Source organism: Ixodes scapularis, unplaced genomic scaffold, assembly GCF_016920785.2.
Source record: "Ixodes scapularis isolate PalLabHiFi unplaced genomic scaffold, ASM1692078v2 PGA_scaffold4__175_contigs__length_147842914, whole genome shotgun sequence".
NCBI lineage: Eukaryota > Metazoa > Arthropoda > Arachnida > Ixodida > Ixodidae > Ixodes > Ixodes scapularis.
In genome coordinates this window covers 52,760,963-52,774,209 of record NW_024609879.1, presented here as the reverse complement: position 1 = coordinate 52,774,209, position 13,247 = coordinate 52,760,963, and the positions used below count along the sequence as shown (strand labels likewise).

Below are 13,247 nucleotides of genomic sequence, written 5' to 3'. Positions count from 1 at the left end.
TCTACTTGAGCGGTGAGTGTGAGCAATTCCTCACTGCTGAGCAACTTCCGTCCAATCACCTTCCTCATTTACGCCTTCATGCTCCTTATCATCCGCTCGTAGAATCCGCCCCACCACGGTGCTTGCTCGGCAATGTATTTCCACTTGATCTGGTGTGCCGCTATAAAATCTTTAATCTGGGGGCCCTGTATGACTTTTATCACCTCACTGATATCCTTGTCCGCTCTCTTGATTGTTGTAGCGTTATCGCTGTACACCACAGAGCACACTCCTCTTCGTGCAACAAATCTTCTAAACGCTTGCATGACGCTGCTTGTCGATATGCTGGGCACAACTTCCAGGTGTACCGCTCTGGTTACCGTGCAAGTGAATATTGCGATGTACATCTTCGTTACTCCTCCGGACGATTTTGCGTAAAGTGGTCCAGTGAAGTCTATACCCACAACACTGAAATGAGGGCTTTGCGTGACTCTGTCTGCTGGTAAGGGAGCCATCTCTTGATCGTGCGGTCTGGTGTTGTACTGTTTGCACTCAATGCATTTGCTTAAAATCTTTTTGATTAACTGTCGTCCTTGCAACACCCATAACTTTGTCCTCAGGCGCGCCAGCGTGTCTCTTACTCCTCCGTGCGACGTGAGATGGTGCACATGCCGCACCAGAATTTCTGTAAAGTGACTGTTCTTCGGCAATATCGCTGGATGGCTCTCCTGAAGACGCCCCTCTAGCCTGAGCACCCCATCTTTACTCCTGAAGACTTTCGCTTCATGTAGCAGCTCTGCATCTTTTCCCCCTCTCAAATCGTTGCGACTTCCTGGTTTAGGAGTGATATATTTTGCTCTTGTTTCATGAGATAGCGCTCAGCTTCATCCAGTTCTTCAGCTGTTACAGGGCCCGTAGTATTGCTTCCTCTTTTCCTTTTTATGTGCCTGAACACCCAGGCGGTCACCCTCAAGAGCCTTACGTACGAGCTGAACCTTCGAGTGTCGATTATATTGGCGAGTGTTAGGTTTACCACGCACAGTTCTGTCTTCACTGGTTCACTTACTTCTTCTCTTATTTTATACTCATGTGGTGGTCGTGTTTGGCTCTCGACTAGCCATTCTGGTCCTTTCCACCATAAACGTGAGGTCACAAGTTGGCAAGCTTTTACTCCTCTCGTTAGGAGATCGGCAGGATTTTCTGCACTTTGTACGTAGTTCCACGCTTCTGGTTCAGGTCTCTGAATTATTTCCTTCAACCTGTTTTCGACAAACGATTCCCTTCTTTTACTTTCTTTGATCCAGTGTAGCACAATAGTAGAATCTGTCCAAAGGCAAGATTGGCTGATCCTCCGAACTAAATGTTTAGTGACATACTCATTCAGCCTTGCTGCCATGGTAACGGCTAAAGGTTCCAACCGTGCTAGTGAAATTGCTTTTAGCGAAGCATTTCGACTTTTTGCTAGAAGCAGTTGCGCTTCCTTGTTTCCATCTTCGTAGGTGGTAACTTTGTACGCCGCTGCGCCGTACGCAAATGGACTTGCATCTGAAAAGATATGTAGGTCGGCTTTCTGCACCGATTGTCGTTGATTAGCGTCATAACATCGGTGTACGCTGACTTGCTTTAGGTCCTACAGCTCATTTATCCATGTCGTCCATTCCCTGGTTTCCTTCTCTGGCAGTGGATCGTCCCATGTGATGCCTTTCTTCCAAAGTTCTTGAAATTCTCTCTTAGCTCTCACTGAAAATGGTGTGAGCATTCCCAAGGGATCAAACAGTCTTGCTGTTATTTGCAGCACTTGCCGCCTGGTAAGAGTTGCTGCCTTGAGCCTAACCATCCACTTTTCGAATGGAAAACTGAACTCGTCCGATGTATTGTTCCATATTAGGCCCAATACTCCGTTCTCTTCGGCTTTGGCCACCTCCATGTTGCCCTCATCGTCATGCGCAAATTCATTTTGCACTTCCTGATTATTCGACACCCATTTTCGCAAGATCATTTTCGCCCTGGCGAAGATACATCGGGCTTCACGGTACGTTTTTGTAGCATCCTCTGCAGTGTCTGCTCCAAGTAACATGTCGTCGACATAAATGTTCTTCTTTAATTGGGCAACTGTTTCCGGAAACTCGTTCTCCACCGTTTTCATGTGATATCGAAGAGTCGCCGCGAGGAGAAAGGTGCTTGGTGCAGTGCCAAACGTCACTCTCCCCTTAGCGAAAAGTCGTTCAAAATCAGTACACTGAAAGTATACTAATAGTGAACTTGGGGTATGTACTGAAATCGTACTAGTTTCACACTTTTATGAAACAAAATAGTATACCTTTAGTACACCCAAAGTACATATGTAGTATACCATAAGTGCACCTCGAGTGTACTTTTAGCATACTATAGGTGCACGTTTAGTACACGAAACGTATGCTTTTAGTGAACTAAATGTACACTACCAGTACATATACGCGGATGTCCCAGATAACTCGCACCAAACTTAAAAAAAACAAAAAAAAAAACAAAAAAACGGAGCGTTTTGCGGGAGTGAAACCAACTGTACGCTGTTAGCAAGTCTCTTGCGAAACTGCACGAAATTGTTTTAGTGCGCCTATTTATTTAATTAAGAGTAAGAAGCTAACTTTTGAAATCTTCGTTTAAAAGCCGAGGTGTGCAATGGAAAGTTGCAGAGCGCATTAAGAAACACCCAATTAAACCATTTTCAACAAGGTGCACTTTGCATGCTCCTTTCAAAAGCCTTCAAAAAAACGCCCGCGAAATACAAAAAATACAACGCGTGACAACTCGCTTCCCCAATCACGGCGTGCAAGCGCGCCGCGAATGTGCGTTCTTTAAAGGCCGGAAAAAAGCACGAAAACGTATTATGATTCAAACCCTTTAATTGGGTGTTTCTCAATGCGCCCTGCAACATTACAATTGACATCTTAGACCTTAAAAGAATATTTTAAAGGTTAGCACATTAATATTAGTTATTTACATTACCAGGCGCATTAAAATAATCTGTGCACTTTCTCAAGACGCTTGTTAACGACAGTTGATTTCACTCCTGCAGAGCCTTCCGGTGTTGTTTTTTTCTTTTTAAGTATGGTGCAGGTTATCTGGGACGCCGTGTATGTCGGGCGTTCTGAATGGAAGGAACGGCTTCAAAATGGCCAGAAAAATCGGTGCCTGCATTTAAAAAGCTCACTTTTCAAAGGTGTTTCTTTGAACGGCTGTAATCCAACCTGTGAAATTTCATGTCATATAGCTCCATTCTCGTGAAATGTTAAGAAACGCCGTTGAGAACTCAATTGATGATGATAATGCAGAGGCGCCACCATCGGGAGAGGCATTCTTCAAATGAGTCAGGAAATTAACGAGTAATCTTCGGCAGCTCTATTCCTCGTGAGAATGACGTACCGGCGTCTTCTGAAACTGTGTGAGAAAAGCCATAAAGAGTAGGTGCATTGCATTTTTCAACTGAAAGTATGTATGTGTAGCATACAAACATTATGATCAGTGTTCTTCGCGAGATTGATAAGACAGAAATTGAAATCCTACTTATCACTTTATTCAAGTTTCCGAGCCTGCCTCACTGTACACTCTCCTTTGTGATGATGGTATGCCATTACATCCTGCGTAAAAAGAGAAGAGGAAATTACCCTATGCCACTCTATGATATAACATCACATAATTCGCTCAAAGGACCACTATGTGAGGAAGGCAAGATAGTAACAACTTCATCCTGACAAAAGGGTGAGGAAAATCGGACAATGTCGTTTCTAAAAGCCTGATATGTCAGACATTGGTGGTGTGCCTTCTTTGCATGCCCACGGCTATGCTACAGGTAATAGTGTTCTTTGCAGGGCACAACATTCATTACCTCAAATCTTAGGCACCATAAAGAAAAAAAAAAGATTCAAGGTTGCAGTTTCTACATTTTAAGCACATGGATTGATGAAGGCCACAACGAAAACATTTGAGAATGGTCAATTTAAGGGCTGTGTGTGCTAATGATAAAATTATATTTTAGAAGTTTAGTATAATATGGTATTCGATATTGGTTTCAAGATTAATTGTACTACTGTAAACGACGTAATTTTTGCGAAGGCTTAGTTTTTGCGAGTTTATCGAAATTGCTCAAAATTGGTCATGCAAAAAAGTAAACCCATGGATACGTATGTATTGAACATTACTCCTGATTACAAAATTCTGTACCTGGAAAGTATTCTCAAGACTAACACTTCATAAATTAATGAAATATTGAGCTCGCGCAATATTTTATTATCTGATATCATAAAACCACTAGAGCAGGGTAGGGGTGTACCGCATCAATTATAAATTTCTAACCAATTAAAAGGTGGCATTTATTTAATTTATTAGTATTGGCTATTATTCTTTGACAAAGAATAACTGGGCGAGTCGGTACGTCGGTAGTCTTTTAACTCCATCGAATATTCAGGTTCTTTTAACATTTTTTCTGCCTTTTGTAGCGGTTTTCACCGCCACTGAAACAACGTGACATCCAAACTCACTTTATTCACAACACACAATCGCAAACTTGGCAAGCGTGCCGCTTCGGCATACGCAAAGAGATCGTCCGTCTCTACGGCACAGGCATCAGCACGGGCAAGAAATCATGCTGCTCGCTCTTGTAACGTTTTTCTCGCTCCCGCTATATGAAACAAATCGTTCGCGAGAGACTGTTGGGACTACACGTCAGAACTAGCATGACCTGTGATTCCTTAAACTGCCGTCAGACTGTACTTGAACGCTCCGCAAAAGCGTTGTCGGGCGACCGTCGTAGGGACAGCGCCCAGGACAGGCCCTCGGTTGGTCCTCGGTTCCGCCGCACGCGAATCGTTCTCACTAAATTTTGAAAATACGCTCTTCTCAAATAACAAAATAAAACCGGGTAGAGCGGGTCCATATCACAAGAGCGAATGACATTTTAGCGAACGGCGACATTTGAGCGAATGGTCGTTTTAGCGAATAACGGGGGCGCGCGTTAACCCATCCGTCGCGCTGCGCTTTACGCCGCTTCGCGGCGACAGTCTGCGGCAACTCATTACAAAAATATGAACTCATTTGGCCCACCCGAAAACGCCACTTCGCGGCGTCCGACTATTCGCTAAAGTGTCATTCGGTGAAACGTGGGCGTTCGCTAAAACGTCATTCGATCAAGTGAGTGCCTCCCGGGTAGAGCATAGTGAGAGTCAAGCATAGCTTAGCAAGCACACGGTACAAGACAAAGTTTGAAAAAGCGGCGCACTTCGGCAGAAACAAAAGAAACTTTCTCACCTTCGCTTGCACCAGTCGGCCATGACTGTCCGCCACTTGCGACGCTGCGTCTCACAGCTCTCAGTAATCGCTTGCTATTATTGAACACGGTATTCGTAAGTAAGCTATCTAAAATATCGGCTAAAACGGCTAAAACGTAAAAAGGAAGCGATGCTCGAACCCTCCGGAACTCCAACGGCGGCCGAACGCTCCGAACGGAAGCTGATTGCAATAGCGATGTTCTTGCGCAGTTTTCAAAAGTCTCTTCTTTTTGTTCTTTTTTTTTTGAAGACAAGAGTAAGCAAATAAATATATTATTAATAATAATGTCACTTTACTATATTCGTAAAAAAATAACAAAACGTTTAGTCTATCTTAGGTTTTATCTAAACTTTCGGTTTTCTTCTTCAGTGTAAAACCAAAACTATCTCAAGCAATTTCTCCCTTGTCGCCAAGGCTATTTTGATTCATCAGCGCATGCTTGCACCGCTGGGATTTCGGCTTTTCTGGAAGGATCGGCTCTCGCGGCACATAAATAATGAGGGCAACCTCGTGTTTTGAAACAATGAGCGTGCCCGTCTTTTTTGACAAGGGAAAGACACGTTATGTTTACGTCGATTTTTTACAGTGTGGAACTCTCGATCGACGGTGTTGTTCGTTGTTGCAATTGTCAATCTCTTTTCACGTGAATTGAGATGTCTTAGAGTTTTGCAAGATAAATCTACACCATGAAACACTTTCGATGAAAGCTTGAGTTTGTTACACGAAGGCGCCGATTTCTCCAGCCAGTTTCAGAGCGAGCTTCCATTCATAATACCACTTCGCTTACGCGGTCCAGAAGTCGATTTGCGCTGCATGCGACTATGCAAGGTGGAGCACCTTATGTCCCCATTATTAGCCGTAGTTTCTTTTGCCTCCTGTCCTTTTGATTGCTGTGGATGCAGATATCTGAAACAGCGTATAGTGCGCTGAGACCTGCATTACAAAAACACCGGATTATCCTGCAAACGTAATTTGTCTACTAGCCTATGAGGCAGCACGCAAGTGGCGGTGCACATTGAAAACAAAATCATGTGCATGCTTTTTCATCAGCAGCATTAAGCACTTGGTGCAATTGCCCTCGATCGCCTAGCTTCCGAATAGTGTTAAAAGTTTTTTTACAGTAAACTTTTATTCTTCAATAAAAGTAACAAATACAGCTCAGGGAAAATAAAAGCTATCTTTGCAATAAAAGTAGACTTTTCAATTGCTAAGTTTATAGAAATGACTAGCTAAAATAATTATTGATAAGTTAGATAACGCTTCTTTCCGTGGCGTACAATGTAGTTAATTTTTCTATTTGTGCTTTTTTTTTAAGCGTAAGTCCATGTTGCATTTGCGGCCTAAGTGTGCTATGATAGTGCCGGTCGTTTCCCCGGGGAACTTTCGGACCACTTGGTCTGCAGTGAAGTGAGAAATGAAGCATCCCTTTGTCACGTTATGTCAGCTATACCCGGTGATATTTTTTAATTAACTGGTTGCAGGAAAATCGGGGGTCACTGTCATGTTGATGCACTCTTCATGTGTGTCGTGCGACTCGGCGGACAGTACATGGGTGAATAACCGTGGCAACAATTTTTTTTAAGTAATTGAAATCCGTAAATTTACTTTTTTTTATAATTGCTGTTTTAGAGGCAGTTGTTATTAGAGCCCAACACAATCAAAACTATTCACGAAACAGCCAAGGGGCTTGCAGATATTTATTTATCAAATTTCGCACTTTTTTCCCTCGATTCAAAAACCACGCGCAGTAGGGGCGGGCAAAGTGGAGAGTGACTTAGCGGTTTTGACATGACATATCGGTGATGGCATGTTTGTTTGTGTTAGCGAGAACTTCTCATACTGAAGTTCTATGCATTATTTAATTTTCTAATGAAGTTAAAACCCTCATAAAATGCTGTCGCATTCAGCATGAACGAAGTTGCACACTTTTGACAGCGTGCCTTTGGTGGATGCTCCAGCATCATACTTCCAACGGTTCGACTGAAGGGAATACGTAAGAATAGCATCCTGCGCTCTGTCCAGCGCGCTGTTTTTAATCAGGCGACGAAAGGCAGTTTTAGCTATGAATAACCAAAAACTCGTCACCTTTTTGCAAATTGTTTCAGTTGGGCTACAGTTTATTCATAACTCCTTTAAAATTGAAAATTCAACATGGTCAATTACACTGTCAATTAAAAAAAGTTAATTAGATAACGCACTGTGACGTTTATTTACTCATCTAATGTCCGCCGAGCCTCGCGAATATTCTGTGGAAACGGCATCGGCCTATCTATCGCGTTTTTAATGTGTTGATGTTAACAATCGCACTATATATATACATATATATAACCGTTACTATAATTTGAGTTCGCCGACTGCAAGCACTGAAAGTAGGCGTTTAGTACACTGGAGTGGACGTCCTGCATACTGATTTTGAACTATTTTTTACCGTGGGCATTACGATTCTACTACATGTACTAGTTTTGTACGGACGAGTATACTTTCAGTCCACCGCCATTTTTACTAGAAGTATACTTTAAGTACACTTAAAGTATACAACAAATACAAAGATTGCACAAAAAGTATACTTTTAGTATACTTCAGTACACTTCGAGTGTACTGATTTTGAACGACTTTTCACTAAGGGTCTTCATCCTCCATACTTCCATTTTGGGGTGCTGCTGCGAAGGGCTCGGCTTCTCTTTCCACCAGTACAAGCGGAGCGAATCTCCGTCTTCCTCGTGTATGCCAATCTGTAAAAACGCCTTTTCCACGTCCGCCACCATTGCGATACGATGATGTCGCAAGTTGATCAGTAAAGCCAAAATATCTTTGCTTAAGTTTACGTCAACTTCCAGATTGTCGTTTAACGAAGATCCGGGCGAACCGGTCGATGATGCATCGAATACTATGCGGATTTTCGTGGTGGCCTTGTCATCTCGCATTACGGCCTGATGTGGCATGTAGTAGCATAGTCGCCCGTTTGTGTCCTCATCTTTCACCTTTTCTGCAACGCTGGTGTTTAAATATTCCCGTATCGCTCTGTCATACTTCTCAAGTAGTTCCGGATTCTTCTGTAGCCTTCTGGTCAGTTGGTTCAGTTTTTTTAAAGCCAGTCCTCTTTTGTCATCTAAGCTAACTGTTGACTTCCATGGCAGTCGGACGTGGTACCTGCCCTCCTGGAAAGTTACTGTATCTTCAAACTTGGCGAGTATGTCCTCGTCGTGGCCGTTTTCTATTGGACTATCTTTGATGCCTGCTGCTTCCAGGTCCCAAAATTGTTTCAAGGCGTCGTTGACCTCCTCAACTGTTGCAGTTACGTTCAAGACCATGACTGTGGAAGAAGTCGTCAATTATGATTGAACTGCCATCGGTCCTTGAATTGTCCATCCTAGCACTGTTTCCATGGCAGTGATTCTTTTGTCTAGCTTCTTAATTCGTCCAGTACACATCTCCCAGTAATGATCCGAACCAATCAGAATTCTCGTAGCTTCGTTATTGACTACTTTTTCTGGGTTGTCTGCTAGTAGTACGTTCATCGTTTTCAGGTTCCTTTGAATATTGATGTCTGGCCTTGGCAGCGTCTCTCTTGAGATGACTTCCACCTCTAAGGCCTCTATCAAAAATTCTTCTCTCATTGGCTCTTTTTTCAGCTTCAGCTCCACTACATTGAGTATTCGCTCCACCTTTTTTCCCCCAAATGATCCAATAGAGAGTCTTTCTTCTCTGAGAACTTTGGATCCCAATTTCTTGATGAAGCTTGCGGTTATAAACGACCACTGGCTTCCGCTATCCAGCATCACTCGACAATAATCTGATGCCAATCTTCCTTCTGTCCAAGCGACCGCTGTTTGTAGTAACACGTACGTGCTGCTACGGCAGATCTGTTGTGAGGCATGGAAATTGCATGCCCTCTCCGTAGACACCTCTTGATCATGGTACAATGCTGCACTACTTGCGTGTGCGCTTTGATCAGGTGTGTTTACTGTAATGCGCTGAGTGGATGTGCTTTGGTTGACTCCTTCACCCTGCTCGTTACGGCGGCACATTGATGTTGCATGCCTTTGCTTGCAGGCCTTGCAGGTTATCCTGGCTTGGCAGAACCTAGCTGTGTGGCTTGGTCTTGTACAGCGAAAACACCTTCTGTCGACTCGGAGTTTTGACTTCCTGTCCTTATATGATTGCGTTTTCGTGCAGTCTTCGGCGTAGTGACCAATTTGATCACAGAAGAAGCATTTACGCGCTGCTGAGCTCTGGAACGTTGACGCCCATGCAGAATATTTTGCAGGTGGGGATGGCGCTGTCGCGTTACTATTTCTCGTTTCTTCTTCTGTTACCTCTTCCCTGCATCTCACTTGATATTTGATGTAGTCAATTAGGCTCTTCAACATTTCATAATTTGTCCTTCCTGAGGTCTCGTGCGCTTGTTGTGACGTGGACGCTACTGGATCAAGTGATCTTGATTGTTCCTTCACTTTGAAGTCTACCAGCATGTCTGTTGGTACTGCTTTCTTCAATATTGGAAACAGCATTGCAGCATATGATCCGATAAGTATCCCCATTGATTCAAGCCCACTTGTGTGCACCTGTATCTTCTGGTACATCCGAGCTAGACCATTATGGTCTCTGCAGGATTTCATTTGACCCAGGTTGATGAAAGCATTCATATGTGCCTCCATCAAGTTGTCTTCACTCCCAAAGTTGCCTTTTAATAGCTTTATCGCCTGTTCATAGTTTCTTTCCGAAAACTGCAGACCCTCAATGGCCAAGGCGGCTTTTCCCGTAAGCACCGTCATAAGGTAATTGAACTTATGTCCGTTTGACATCCCCGGTCTTAAATGAATTGACGTTTCGAACTGATGCCAGAATCGTTGGCACATCAATTTGTTTACATCGAACTTCACGAGTTCGAGCTTTGGCAACTTCACCAGTTCATTCATCTCACGCGGTGCGGTTTCTCTTAACGCGGGAACTTGGCCACCATGTTCTCCTCTCTGCATACCCTGCGTTGTGTTTTGAATACTGACTTCTAACTTGGAGATTGCAGTTATTACCTTGAGATCGTATTCGATCACCCTCTCATATTCTGCATCCACGCTTTCGGCCGTCAGAAATTGTTCCATTTGAGTGTTCGTCTCTCTGAGCGTTTCTGCGACTCCTTTAATCAGATTAGCCGATAGCAAGAGATCGTTCTTGTCAGCATTTTCTTCAATTTTGTTGTCGGCGTCCGTTATTAGGTGAGTTATTTGCGTCCTTAGAGCCTTTCTCTTTCTGGTTACAACGTCCCTGCTCATTGTCAAATGTTCAAAGGGCTTACGACTGCTGAGCACTGGTGTCCGGTCCCCGCCTTCTGTTCCTTGACTGTTCCTCCTGTTCTGTCCAGGTCCTCGTCAGCCGCTCCTTCGCCGACTTCTTCTGTCCACGTTTCTTCGTTGGCGAACCGGTGATCCTGGTCACGGCACCATGTTTCGGCGAGGAAGCTAAGGAGCCGTTGCGATGGAGACCGTTTTTAATATCGGCCGAGTGATGGTAACAGAAATCAAGCCCAAAAAAAAGGAAGTGTCTATTCTGCCCGCAGCCGGCACAATAACCGGGGGGGGGGGGAAAACTGCCGGCAATAGTCGCCTATTGGGTCTCGTATAAAACGGATTGTAAACACGCTTATTCTAAGCTGTGGATTAGCTCAGCGGGTAAGATGTGCGCCTCATACACAGCAGGATCTTAGTTCAATCCCCCGAGGGAATTTTTTTCTTCTTCGGAATTTTGTTTTTTGTTGAGGTATTAGGCGATATTTACGACATTTCTCTTTTAGAATTAACACTGAAAAAAGAACACACACACAAAAAAAAAACACGAATGTTGTTGACGAAACACTTTCTTTTTGGGGGTGAATGGAGGACAGCGGGGCTTGGGCCGGCCGGCACGCCGCCGCGATGCGGTGGTACTGGTGGGCCAAATAGGTCAATATATTTCTAATGAGCAGCCGCAGACTGTCGCCGCTAAAGGAGGGGGAGGGAGGGGGCTATGTTAACGAGCTCCTCACTGATACACGCGCCGTCCGAAACTGTCAGTAGAATTTCGGAAAAATTATTCTGCCGCCTGCCGGCAGAATAGACACTGCCCCCCACCCCCCCCAAAAAAAAAAACGTCGATCCGGTACCTCTTCTTTTCTTAAAGCTCTCTTCTTTTGCACCGTCGTCGTCTTCTTGTAGTTGTCATCCTTGATATCTTGCAAGATATTTTATAGGCACTGTTTTCACAGTACTGTACCTTTCCAAGCCATACTTGCAACTTGAACTCGACGAGAAAGCACAAGAGCTGCTAACTGTGAACACTCACATGGGCCTGTTCAGGTTCCGGATATTGCTGTATGGGGTAGCAAGTGCACCCATCATGATTCAGCCAATCAATAATCAGATCCTACAAAGTATACCTGTTACTTGGATGATGTGCCCGTTGCTGGCAAAGACCACAAAGAATGCTACACCCTTGTTGAGCAGGTGTTTCAGAATCTGTGAATTCGCGGCATCCGAGTGAATGTTGGAAAATGCAAGTTCTTTCAGAGTCAAGTGCAGTACTTAGGACACATGCTGGATAGTAGAGGATTACATCCAACAAAGGAAAAAATGGAGGCGATTTGCAGAGCCCCCAAAACAACGAAGCTGACCCAGCTTTAGGCATTTTTAGGCTTTGTAAACTATTGCGCAAGATTTTTGTTAAATTTGGACTCTGCTTGAGCCTATGCACGCCATTCTGCGACAAAGCAATGAATGGGAATGGTCAAGCCAATGTGCTGACAGCTTTAACGCATGCAAGAAGCTTCTTTTTGAGACTCCGATCTTGGAGCTGTATGATGTGCACAAAGAGATTCGGCTGACATGTGACGCATCCGCGTATGGTCTTGGCGTATTGTTGTCCCACATAGAAGACGCTGTCGAAGAACCAGTTGCATTCGCATCGAGATCGATGTCGCCTGCAGAACGTAACTATGCGCACATCGAGAAAGAGGCGCTTGCAATTGTGTTTGGAGTTAAAAAAAGTTTCAGAAGTACTCGTATGGACGCACCTTCAAGGCTGTAATGGACCACCAGCCCTTGATGGTACTTTTCGAAACTAAGCGACCCGCTAGTGCAGTGGCTGTGGCCCGCATTCATCGCTGGCTGACATTCCTGGTTGACTACAGTTACCACATTGTTTACAAGTCGGTGAAAACCATCACTAATGCTGATGGCCTGTCAAGGCCAACCCTGCCCAGTACGACTAACAACTCAGATGATATATTTTATTCCTCACCTACGAGTGAACTCCCAGTAACCTTGAAAGATGTCAACGGGAAACAGCAAAAGAGAAAGTCTTGAGTGCTGTACGAGTGCCTGTCGAGAATGGACTCAAAAAGTATCTGATGAGTATCAGTCATTGTTCCTTCGAAGGTTTCAGCTCTCTGTCGACATGGGTTGTATAGTGTGGAATAACAGAGTAATTGTCCCGAAGTCCCTCCAAGATGACATGCTTAGCTTTTTGCATGAGCAACACATGGGCATCACAAAGATGAAAGCAGTCGCTAAATCCATGGTCTGGTGGCCAGGCATGGACAAAGCTCTCGAAGATGAGGCGAAGCGGTGCGGTGTGTGCCAGAGCGTTGTGTCGATTGGACAGCCTGCCCCTCTGCAGCCATGGCGATAGTGTACTAACAAGTGGGAAAGGGTACATTTAGACTTTGCAGAGAAGGAAGGCAAGACATGGTTGCTTGCGGTCGACTCTTACTCGAAGTGGTTAGAAGTTTAGATAATGACATCAACAATCGCGCAGCAAACCATCGATACAGTCAGGGAACAGTTTGCAGCCCACGGACTACCAGTAGAGATTATCACTGAAAATGGGCTGCGATTGCGCTCGAAGGAGTTCAACGATTTACTGCGTAGCAATGGTGTGAAGCACACCCTCACCCCACCCTATCATCTACAATCAAACGGCGCAGCGGA

General features: G+C 44.3%; 1 protein-coding gene across 1 annotated transcript; it reads right to left on the bottom strand.

Moving 5' to 3' along the window:
* Positions 1 to 793: 793 nt before the first annotated feature.
* On the bottom strand, positions 794 to 10,559 carry LOC120840676. The gene is made up of 3 exons (XM_040211287.1): positions 8,738 to 10,559; positions 8,437 to 8,599; positions 794 to 1,238 (listed from the first exon to the last, which is right to left on the bottom strand). The coding sequence occupies exons 1-3, from the start codon at positions 10,557 to 10,559 to the stop codon at positions 794 to 796; spliced, it is 2,430 nt and encodes an 809-aa protein (XP_040067221.1).
* Positions 10,560 to 13,247: the final 2,688 nt, after the last annotated feature.